This window comes from Podarcis gaigeae (assembly GCF_964106915.1).
Source record: "Podarcis gaigeae genome assembly, chromosome: 13".
Lineage (NCBI taxonomy): Eukaryota > Metazoa > Chordata > Lepidosauria > Squamata > Lacertidae > Podarcis > Podarcis gaigeae.
This window is the reverse complement of record NC_139689.1, coordinates 12,118,632-12,130,917: the sequence shown is the minus strand read 5'-3', so window position 1 is coordinate 12,130,917 and position 12,286 is coordinate 12,118,632. Positions and strand designations below refer to the sequence as shown.

At 40.4% G+C, this 12,286-nt stretch overlaps 1 protein-coding gene across 2 annotated transcripts; it reads left to right on the top strand.

The window, feature by feature from the left end:
• Positions 1 to 1,448: 1,448 nt before the first annotated feature.
• Positions 1,449 to 10,524, top strand: LOC310828973 (vomeronasal type-2 receptor 26-like). 2 transcript variants are annotated; one of them, XM_083707096.1, is made up of 2 exons: positions 1,449 to 1,808; positions 7,718 to 10,524. In XM_083707096.1, exon 2 carries the CDS (start codon positions 9,337 to 9,339, stop codon positions 10,234 to 10,236), a length of 900 nt encoding a protein of 299 aa, XP_083563222.1. In that variant the 5' UTR covers positions 1,449 to 1,808; positions 7,718 to 9,336; the 3' UTR covers positions 10,237 to 10,524. The 2 variants fall into 2 exon arrangements, with proteins under 2 accessions (XP_083563222.1, XP_083563221.1); XM_083707095.1 differs by having other exon boundaries at positions 7,596 to 10,524.
• Positions 10,525 to 12,286: the final 1,762 nt, after the last annotated feature.

The following is a 12,286-nucleotide window of genomic DNA, read 5'->3' as shown; positions in this document are numbered from 1 at the left end:
TGGTATAACAGAGACAAGTGAAAGGGACTGAAATGTATGGGTTTGCTGATATTATAGCATGGGGTCTCCAACAATGTGCATGACAAGGGCAAGGGTACAAAGCATGTGTGCTTAATACAGGTAAGGGAAGATTGATTCAAAGGTGCCAGGTTGGTAAATGGGATATCCAGATGGGATCATATAATATCTTTGGAACAAAATATCACTGGATCATGTAAGATCAGGACATGTTAACTAGACTTGCTCTCCATATGAAATGTGAAATTAAGCAACATTGTGTTTGTACTTTTTATGCAAGTAGAAGTAGGTATTTCCCTCCCAAAAAAAACAGTCAATTTGGGATATGTGGGATATATATTATTATTAAATTATTATCATGGGATCACATAAGCTCAGGACATGTTAACTAGGAATGCTTTCCGTAAGAATTGGGAAATTCTTTTTCTGGGAACTATGCTGTTTCTGCAAAATGTTCACATTCAACGGCTAATTGAAAACCGTGTTTTCTAGTTACTGTTCTGTCATTTGGCATTTGGGAGACACTTCTAGCAGTATTATGTGGTGTTCTGTGTTGCTTAATTTCATTTTAGTTCTTTTGTTTTTTGCTGGTTGTGATTGATATGGTATTTTTGTATTTTACTGCTTTTTAATTTTGTGGTGCAGAAAGCATCAAATTAAAAAAGAGTAAATGCTCTCCTATACTTGAAGTAAAGTAACATCTACAGGTAGGAATCTGCTTTGATTCCATAATAATGGAAATTAATATCTACAGGGCAGGGGAATGAGCAAGACTGTGTTTTTATTTATTATGTAAGTGTAGGTGGGTGTTTCCCATAAAATCATTATATTGGAGATATATGGGATAAATAGGTTTGTTATGAATTCTTTCACTCAGAATGCTTGGGCTTTTCCTTTTACAGACTTCGTATGGTTCATTTGAAGCAGCCACAAATCATCAAATTAAGTTCCCTTCCTTTTACCACATGGTTCCTAATGAAGGACTTCAGTATCAGGGACTTATCCAATTACTTCTGCATTTTGGATGGAAATGGGTTGGGCTCATCACTCCTGCTAACGAAGCTGGAGAACGTTTCTTGAATACCATTGAACCAATGTTTTTCAAAAATGGGATCTGTTCAGCATTCACAGAAAGAGTTGAATACCATCTACGTTTCACTGGTAACATACTTGATGTGGTGCGTGACACAAGTTTTGTTTTCCCAGGTTTCATGAGAAGCACAGCAAACACAGTTGTTGTATACGGAGAAAGTACATCTCTTCTCTGGTTGTCATTTGCTCTAAACGTAATGAAGGTAGCTGAGCTCATATTTGCTCAGTCCAGAAAGAACTTACCTGAAGGGAAAGTATGGATTACCACAGCTCAAATTGATTTCGTAATAAATATTTTTCAAAAAAAAATTGATGTTGATATACAAATGTTCCATGGTGCTATCTCCTTTGCATTTCAATCCAAGGAAATTCGTGACTTCCGATACTTTCTGCAGAATGTAAATCCTTCCTGGGCAGATGGAAATGGTTTTATCACAGATTTCTGGGAACAAGCATTCGGTTGTTCATTTACAGACTCTACTAAGTCAATATACAAAGCTAAGTCTTGTACCGGAGAGGAAATGTTGGAGAGCCTTCCTGCACCATTTTTTGAAATGAGCATGACCAGCCACAGCTACAGTATCTATAATGCTGTCTCTGCTTTGGCACATGCCTTACATAGGCAGTTGGCTGGATCCAACAACAGAAGAATGGAGGCTGCAGGAAGACCATCTCCTCAGAATATAGAGCCTTGGAAGGTAGTGTTTGCTGTTACAAAGAGTTTGGTTTTCAAAGTGTTCACTATTGTGCACTGCCTTGATATTTTATGTGAGTTGATATTTACGGTAGTTATAAATAGTGGCTAAATAACAGCAGATATTTAAAGAGCTGGAATGAATGCTGCTCCTATATTTCAAGTGGCATTTGATTAGACAATTGTTGAAGCTTTGGGGCTGGTAGTAACTGTGGAGTGCATAGTAACAGAAATCCAAACCAAATTTGGTGTGGCATAATTGTTTAAATACATTTGCTGGGAAGGTCTGTCTGTCTTTTTCAAACCCCTACCTTCTGCCTATCTCCAGGGGGCGCAAACATTTTACAGTGTTCTAGCAAAGTGTGGAAATGCCATAAGCTCAATCAATGTTTATTACGGCAAACAGCTAGCATATTAAACCAAAATTTCTGGATAATTCTCTACACAAACAATAAAAATGATCAGTATGGTGTTTAACAAGCAATATAATGGTTAAGTGTACTTGAAATACATGTCCAGTGGAATAAAACACCATAAAAGTTTAAAATAATAAAAGATTTAACTAAGAACTGTACCAGTTTATGACGATTTATGCAGCTGTGTAATCTTTGGCTTTCTTTTACTTATGGCTATTGCACAAATCTAGCTACATTTCTAGTGACATAAGAATTCTGGTTGGACAGGAGGTAATTTAAATAGTATTCCTCTATCCTCCCTGGCATTTTTTGTACAAGCAGGTTTATGAGGGATGCTCTGAAATCTGAATAAAATCTAGAGTGGAATAGAATATGGCTCACAGTTTCTGCTTGGCCCTCTTTTGTTTTTAAACCTCTTTTGTTGACCACCAGCATTTTGCTTTCCATTTTTAAATTTGGAATAGAGTAGTTGCTTTGGAAGACGATGATCAGGCATCCACACAACATGACCAGTCCAACAAAGTTGATGTTGAAGAATCATTGCTTCAACACTGGTGACCTTTGCTTCTTCCAGTACACTGGCATTAGTTCGCCTATCCTCCCAAGTGATGTGTAAAAATTTTCAGAGACACTGTTGATGGAATCTTTTGTGGAGTTGGAGATGGTGTTTATAAGTGATCCACGTATCACAAGGATACAGTAAGGTTGGTAGAACAATAGCTTTGTAAACAAGCATTTTGGTTTCCCTGTGAATGTCCTGGTCCTCAAACACTCTACACTTCAATTGGTGGAAAGCTGCACTTGCAGAACTCAGACAATGTTGGATTTAGACATCAGTGTTGGCCCTTGTGGAGAGATAACTGCCCGGGTAGGAGAAGTGATTGACATTATCCAATGTTACACCATTGAGTTGGATTTGTGGTGCTGCAGAGAGGTTGTTTTGTGCTTGTTGGTGCAGCACTTTGTTTTTTTGTAAGTTGTGTGATAGGCCAAGCTTTATGTAAACTTCTTCAAAGATATTTAGGATGGTTTGTAGGTCATCCTCTGAGTGTGCACACATTACATTGTCATCAGCATACTGAAGCTCTATGATGGAAGTTACGGTAACCTTACTCTTTGCTTTCAGCCCGCTAAGATTAAATATCTTTCCATCTGTTGCCATATGATTTCCATATGATTCCATATGATTTCTACTCTGGAGGGGAGTGTCCCTTCAACAAGGTGTAGGATCATGGAAATGAAAATAATGAATACAGTTGGGGCAATAGCACAACCCTGTTTAACACATGATCCCACTGTGAATGGTTCACTTTGAGAACCATTGTTATCTACGATTGTTGTTGTCATATTATCATGGAAAAGCCAAATGATGTTCACAAATTTATCTGGGCAGCCAATTTTCAGAAGAAGAGTCCACAAGGCATTACAATTTACAGTGATCTCTTGAGCTTTTTTAATCCACCAGGTGTTCTTTAGTTCTCTGGTTCTTCATTGAACCTCAGCATTAGCATTGGCATAGGTTTTTTTTCATAGTGGCGCAGTTTCTGTCTCTTTGCCAGATCTGAAAGGCATTCCTTTTTCTTGTCAATCATGCATTCAATCTCACTGTCATTCTCATCAAACCAGTCCTGGTGTTTCTTGGTTTGGTATCCAATAGTTTGTTCACAGGCTGCAATAATGGATGATTTTAGCTTGGCCCAGTGTTCCTCGATGTTATCAGGGAGTTCCAAAAGCAGATGGTCCTTAAGAGTCACTTGGAAACAATCCCGCTTAATAGGATCTTGAAGGACTTGAGTGTTCATTTTGTGCCTTGGTTTCCTTCCTTGAAGCCTGCCTATCCTTGATAGCCATTGTGGAGTGTATTAATCAGTGATCTGTCCAGCAGTCATCGGCATTCATCATAGCTCTGGTAAGGAGCATGTCACATTGATCTTCAGCTCAGACAATTGCATAGTCAAAGAGGTGCCAGTGGCTTGACCGAGGGCGTCTCCAATATGTCTTAGATTTATTTTTTTGTCGGAAGAGTGTGTTGGTAATAACAAGGTTGTGCCCTGCACATATCGTCAAAAGTAAGATTCCATTCTGGTTGCTGCTGCCAATTCCTTCTTCCCCAATAGTCCCAGGCCACATATTGAAATCTCACCCAACTCTTGCATTATAATCACCTAGGAGGATAACTTTATCCTCCTTAGGTGTCTCCAATAGGATGGTATCTAGCTGAGAGTAAAAAAATTCTTTAATGTCTTCATCAGCATCCAGTGTTGATGCATAAGCGCTTAGAATAGTAGCCCGTTGGTTTTTTGTGAGTTTTATTTGAAGGGTTGAAAGTTGTTCATTAATGCTGGTAGGGACTTCTGACAAGAGCTTCACAAGATTGTTCTTGATAGCAAAGCCTACTCCATGTATTCAACGTTCTTGTTTAGGTAGACTTTTTCCAGAAGAATGTGTTGTGGTTCGAGGACCCGATCCCCGCTTTGAGGAATAAAGACACGTGGACACACTGTATAAGGTTAATGGGCAAGAAAAGGCCACAACTTTATTGATTACAGCAAGTGAGAATGTATTGGCTTAGGCATTGGACCACGGAAGATTGACTCCACCCACTCTTAGAGGGGTGAGCCTAAAGAGGGGTTATCCACCAGTAGGGGGAGCCTGTTGATGCTAATACAACTATAAGCTCTCTCCTGATGTCACCGAGGGTCGTGCCATGGCCCCCCGCCACACAGGCATCGGACAGGATCCACAACCACCAAATTCCTTTAACAGAATACCCAAATTTGAAGGGATGGGAGATGGCCACACCTTGCCCTTCCACACACCAACAACACATTGCAATGCCTAACCGCCAAATACCGAGAAAGTTGTGACGATTGCTACGAGGTAAGGGAAAAAACCAAAAGGCCTAATGCCATTTGGAAAAATTCCTACCAGGCCCCCTGGGCAACCTGGGCGACCAACCATAGGTCCATAGGAAGGTCAAGAGAGAAGCTAAGCCCTGAACCCTAAGAGAGTGGTGGGTGGGTGACTCGTGGTGAAAAGGTGAAGAAATGGGCGGAATGGGTGGCATGGCTTTAACTTAAACAGCAAACCACGCCCCACCAAGTCGCCCGGTTGGGTGCTTACCCAGGGGCATGGCATGCCAGCCAGGTGAGTGGGGCAGGGGGCATAACGCCCCCTACGTGATGCAGAAATCGCATCCCGCCCACAACACCTCCCCTCCAGAAGGGGGAGAGGCCTTTCCTCCTTTTTCTTCCTTCAGTCGACCCTCACCTGCTCTTTGAGTTTTTTGAAGTGCTGCAATATCGATGTAAAAATGTCGCAGCTCTCTTGCAATGATGCAGTTCTGCATTCAGGACATTCATTATCTGTGTTATCTGACTAAGTCCATATATTCCATGTTCCAAAGTTCAATTGTCTTTTATGACCGCTGGGTGGTGACCCCACTGGGCATGGTAATTCACTCAGGGGAAAAGGGAGGCAGACTATGTTTAGGACACCTTTTCTAGTCCCTTTTTGGGGTGAGTAGAGTGGATCCTAAAAAGGGCTGCTCAGTCATGGATACAGCTGCCGAGCTGCTCAACTGCCTCATTCCTTGAGTCAGAGCGACTGAATCTGTATCCACCACCCATGCGCCAGTTCATGGCTAGGGGTTTCCAGATTTCACGATCCTGCCCCCATTACCATTTGCCAATTGCCATGGGACTTTTGGGGTTTGGGATGGGTTTTTGGAAGATAACTGTGTGTGAATTTGTTTTATGTGTGTAGATCAGTGCACGCTGACCAATCCAGTCTTCACAGGAATGCTTTATTCCGGTGGCATGATTATCACAATGACTGGTAGATTCTTATCTGCTGAAGCCTTCATCCACCTTCACAGCCATTGTAACATACCGTTTGTTATCATCCAGCTGTTCTGCCACTGAGGACTTCTTGGTTCATTCTTTGTCTAGCTCTTCCCCTTTGACCTTATCAGCTTGGGTGATCCTATTGGGAGTACAAGACTCCCGACAGCTTTGTTCACAAGGGTCATAGGAATGTGCAGGCCCCCTCACCAAGACAAAGTGATGATCCAGCGAGTGAGAAATTACTTGTATTATTGCATTTGGTACACAACTAGGTACGATATGCTAAAAGAGAAAGAAAATTAAATTCAAACACATTCTCCACTTGGCCACCTTGTGATGTTAACATGGAAATAGGCAATTCCATTCCCTGTTTGAATTCCTTAAGAGCTTTCAAGCTCACCCAACCAAACTTTGCAAACTTTTCACCAGCTTTCTCTGCACTGCCACAACCAGCAAAAGCAGCAAGAAAAAATACGCTTTTGTTCTTCATAGAAGAAGGGAGCCATTGGGGAAATGGGGCAGTGGAGCAGTTTGATATTGCACTAGATAAAGCTAATTATCTATGGTACCAATTTTGAAAAAATATATTTCAGGTCCCAATGTACCTCACAGAAAACACAAAGGGTAGAGGTAGCACCCAAGAATAACAAACTGAAACTTCTCAATTAACTGGTATTGAGGTTAAATATTGTCATCCAGAGAGATCGTCCAAAATCTCTGAAAAATTGTTTCTAAACTGTCCTGTTATCCAGGTGAATAAGGAGATCCTGTTTATGCTCATTTTAACAATTTATTACCAGAGTTAACACTTCCAATGGATTCTTCTGACCAAAGTTCTTTTATCCGCTTTTGAGTGTATTCAAGTGATAAATTAGAATAGCAATGGTTTGCCTAAAATGAGACAGCAGTCATTTGATTTAGCAGGAAGTGAAAGAAATGCCTGTTCACAAAGAATTTCCTTCAACATATGCTACCTGATTTATTTTATAGGGACTTTTGAATGGCCTCTTCAATTCTAAAAGAAGATTCCTACTGAGTTGCAATCAATGCTCCTTACGCAGAACATAAATCATTGGGAGGTTTTGTCATACAGTTAACTTTTTAAAAATCTTCCGTTCTCATGTCCACTCCAGATATAATCCTTAGAACATCTTCCTCTTAGACATGAGAAATTTGCATGGAGAAGCAACTGCAAAGATTTTCATATGTGCTGATTGGTCCCAGTTATTCAAGAATATATCATCATACAATACTGATGAAAAAGTGAAATGGAAAAGGGGCATAAATGAAGTCTTTAAACATGACAGCATGTAACTTTTCCTCCATATGTGGTGTGTGTGGTATAAATTCCTTCATTTGCAGAAAACAAGAATGGTTCTGCCAATTCTACACTGTCATAAACTATACTTTGAATTAAAACTTTATAACCCCTAAGTATAAAGTTCTTGAATCCATCTAGGAAAGCTATTCAACAATCTTAATCAGAATGTTATAATACTTTATATACCTTTTGATTCTCTTTCCACCTAGCTCCACTCATTCCTACAGAAGATCTCATTCAACAACTCTGTTGGTGATGAAATTACATTAAATGAACGTGGAGAATTAGCAGCTGGTTTTGATATTAGAAATTTGATCACTTTCCCAAATAGATCCTACATCAGGGTCAAAGTGGGAAGGCTGGATCCTCAGGCCCCTCCAGGGAAAGAGCTCACCATTAATGATGGACAGATTAAATGGCACAGGGGCTTGACTCAGGTGAGGAAATAAATTTCCCAAATACCAGCATTCATGATTATCAAACAAGTAACCTTTATTGGCATCACATAGCAACATTCATAAAATGGGATGCAATGAAAGGAGGCGTTTTTTCACTTAGCACCTGATTAAATGTGAAGTTTGCTGGGAGAGAAAAGTAGACTTTAAGAAGAGGAAATTAATATGTAGATGGATAGTATTTTAATGGAGAGAATCTGTATTTGAACCATTAGCTTTGCTTGTGGGAAAATGCTTGCACATTAGATTAAGAGATCCTATTTGCTGTCCAGCTTATGTTGACTGCATTCTGCTTGGTATGTGATATCATCTTGTATACAATATAGAAATTCCATTTTTGTTTATTGCATATTTGTAAGCCACCAAGGAGTAAGCAATATACTTTAAGGAATCCTGTAAGGTCTATCACTAAATAAACAAATGGACCACAATACAAAAAAGAGCAACATGCTCAGAAGACATCTAACATTGAGAAGGACCAATGGGTATCAGAAAGTGTTGTCAGCCATTCTTGTATGTGAAATACCTGAGGCAGATCTCCAGTTAGTGGCATCAGATAGAATGCTAAGCTTGTTACAGTATTCTTTGGGCTTAAAATGAACATTATAATCCTCTTGAATTTGTATGACGCTATGCAGCTGCTTCTTATCCCATTGTATGTGCCACCTGTGCAAATATGGACTATATGTTTCACGCTATTGGTCCTCCTATTCCTTATATATCACCTGGTGTTAGGCTAATACCACCCAAACATTTAAAAAATAATAATTCTTCCAATATTTTTGGATAGGTGCCACCCTTGTCAGTATGTAATGACAACTGCCGTCCTGGTTATGGGAAGAAAAAGAAGGAGAGAAGTAAATTTTGTTGCTATGATTGTAAAGCATGTCCCAGCGGGATGTACTCAAATGAAAGGGGTGAGAAATGTTATGTTAAGATAGACCAAACAGCACAATTTATTTAACCAACTCTGAGGTCCTTAAAATTTTGTTGTTGTTAAAATTCTGGTGTGGGGGAGGGTTAAATAATAGATTTTTAAATTGTTCTTATTGTTTGCAATATGATCTTTAAAACATCCTGAAGAAAAAATATTTAGAAAGGAAGGTAATACATTTTACATCCAAATTCTTCTAAATTACAATGGAGAAGAAGAATTATGATCGATGAAGAAGAAGGCAGTTTGGGGAGAGAATGAATGTCTCATTCATTGCACCTCTCACGGTTCAGAAGATTTCAGCTGTAATATTGCTCTCATTTCACTACAGAGCAGCTTGAGATTCTAAGGAAGAGGAGGAGGACCACTAACACATCGAGATGTCCTCTATGTAGAAATTCCAGATTTGATGCATGAGATTTATTTTTGAAATATCTCAAACAAAAGTCTTTGAGCTAGAGGTTTTGAAAGCTACCCTGGTAAAGAACATTAACTAGTTGAACTCCGGATGACAAACATTCTTAAGAATTTTCTTCATAATTTCATTTTGTCTTTTCAGACATGGAAACATGTATCAGTTGCCCAGCAAATAAGTATCCAAACCAAAACCAGGATAATTGCATTCCTAAAATACCAAACTTTCTGGGCTTTGATGAAACTTTGGCCATCATTTCAACTTTCTCGGCACTACTGTTGTCTCTGATCACAGCTCTAGTGTTGGGCATCTTCATTAAACACCGGGACACTGCCATTGTCAAAGCCAACAACAGAAGCCTGACTTACATTCTCCTTGTGTCTCTCCTCTTGTGTTTCCTCTGCTCCTTGATGTTCATTGGAACACCTAAGCAGGCAACCTGCCTTCTCCGACAAACAAGTTTTGGCATTGTCTTCTCTGTGGCCCTCTCTAGCATCTTGGCTAAAACCATATCAGTGGTTTTGGCATTCATGGCTACCAAGCCAGGATCCACAATCAGGAAGTGGGTAGGCAAAAAACTGGCTTATTCCATAACCCTCTCCGGCTCCATTGTTCAAATAGGGCTTTGTGGTCTTTGGCTGGCAACTTTTCCTCCATTCCCTGATTTGGACATGCAGTCAATGAGTGAAGAAATTATATTCTTATGTAATGAAGGGTCAGTTTTCATGTTCTTCTGCGTTTTGGGCTACATGGGCTTTCTAGCCACTGTCAGCTTCACTGTGGCTTTCCTAGCTAGGAAGTTGCCAGACACTTTCAACGAAGCCAAGTTCATCACCTTCAGCATGCTGGTCTTTTGCAGTGTTTGGCTCTCCTTTATTCCAACCTACCTGAGCACCAGAGGAAAATACATGGTGGCTGTGGAGATCTTCTCCATCTTGGCTTCCAGTGCTGGATTACTGGCTTGCATATTTTCCCCCAAATGCTACATTATTGTAGTGAAGCCTAACTTGAACACCAGAGAGCACTTAATACAAAGAAAGATATAAATAACATAAGAATTTATGCCTCCATGATTGTTCTTAATTTTCAACACTGAAATGTCAAAAATGTGAATGAATGAGGACAATGTGACCAAATGAAACTATTTCATCTATCTTGTGCTCTGTTTCTGGGCTGCAAAATTGTTGCATGTTATTGTAGGAGGCCAATCTGACCAAATGAGGCAAATGTTCACATCAGCTTCTGAGCTTCACCTGAAGTCGATAAAATTCTGAAAGAGAAACATCAACATTACTCTATAGCTATTCTGATTAAACCGCTAATATGAATGAAGAGTAGAGAGTATTAGTATTGGAGTTGTTGGGGGGTTTTTTGACTAAGTGATATATAAATTATTTAAGAATCTAAATAAAAAAAGCTATGTTATATTTGTGAGGCCTAAATCCAACAATAGAGAGTAACTGATAGAGAGAAATATGTAAATGAGAGATGTGTTTGTAGTTTCACATATGTTCTTGGTAGGAACATGAGGCATTACAAATGTAAATTGGAATCCCCATGTGTGTCCACAACCTACCTAACCCCTAAAACACACTCCCTTGTGAGATCTTTTGCTGATGTCAACTGGACACAGCTCTGAGAATAGGCCCAAATTACCTTATGCCCAGAAATGACCTCTCACAAACTGGACTGTTCCCCACAGTTTTGGTTTATTAGAAAAGATTGATTAGTACAGTGCAGCTCATACAGAACCATGTGTGCATTTAAAATAGTATCCTCACACATTCAAATTCATATTAATAAGTTCCTACACTACAAGGGGAAGATAAATGGATACAGCATAACAGTGTGTTGTATGAGTCCCAAGTAGGGCTGGCCCTCCCATGTGACAAGGTGAGGTGACCACCTCTGTCAGCAAGATCTACAGGGACAGCAGATCCTAATGTAAATCTTTATATCCCACTTGCTCGTTGTAGATCTTCACCAACTACTTCTTCTCTGTCAGGGAGCGGGAAGCCATTTTGCGGCTTGCATCAGGTGCCAAAATGTCTTCAGCCAGATCTGCTCCCAAGAAGATAGTGATTGATCCATAGTTTAATTATCCAACCATGGACCAGAGCAACTGCTGCAGCTGCATGGGCACAGGTCTAATTGATGGACCCAGAACCAGAAATTATATGCCTGAAGGGATTGCAGTTCTTAGTGATATTTCTGGGCTTCACACAGACAGGCAATTCCATCCCTACCAAGCCCCTAGGTACACAAGAAGTTGTGTGGAAGGTTGCTGGGCTTACGGTAAGAGTACCAGAAGTGGGGGTGTATAAGTTATGTAATGAAAAGGGCTGCTGATGTATAGGTGGGCTTCCACAAAGGTATGAGTCTTTATGTACGTGACAAAGTGCAGTCAAGGAAGGTTGTCTTAAAGAGAGTCCTCCTGAATGGATTTCCTACCTTAAGGAAGGAAAACTTGTTTCCTGGCTAGTCAGGACACCCAACATGACCAGCTATTGTTCTACTCATCCCACATTTAGGTATATATATTTGACTGAGGAATACTCTCTCCATAGGTTCGGACAAAGTCTCAAGTTCTGAAATCTGGATTTAGTGATGTTTCCACTGCTAATATATTTCATTATCACCATCACTGCAACTCAGCATTTTCAGTCATTTAATTATTAACTTGCTAGAGAGGGTTGGAAAAGAAATAGGCAAAGGGGGTGATTAACCAGGATACACTGCAGGTTAGGCCAACTTCTTAAAAGGTAAAGGGACCCTGACCATTAGGTCCAGTTGTGACCGACTCTGGGGTTGCGGTGCCCAGCTCGCTTTATTGGCCGAGGGAGCCGGCGTACAGCTTCTGGGTCATGTGGCCAGCATAACTAAGCCGCTTCTGGCGAACCAGAGCAGTGCACGGAAACGCCGTTTACCTTCCCGCCAGAGCGCTACCTATTTATCTACTTGCACTTTGATGTGCTTTCGAACTGCTAGGTTGGCAGGAGCAGGGACCGAGCAACAGGAGCTCACACCATCATGGAGATTGGAACCGCTGACCTTCTGATCGGCAAGTCCTAGGCTCAGTGGTTTAACCCACAGTGC

What these genes read in the sequence shown, in the direction of transcription:
- LOC310828973 (XM_083707096.1), top strand. Translation starts at nt 9,337, where the DNA reads ATGGAAACATGTATCAGTTGCCCAGCAAATAAGTATCCAAACCAAAAC.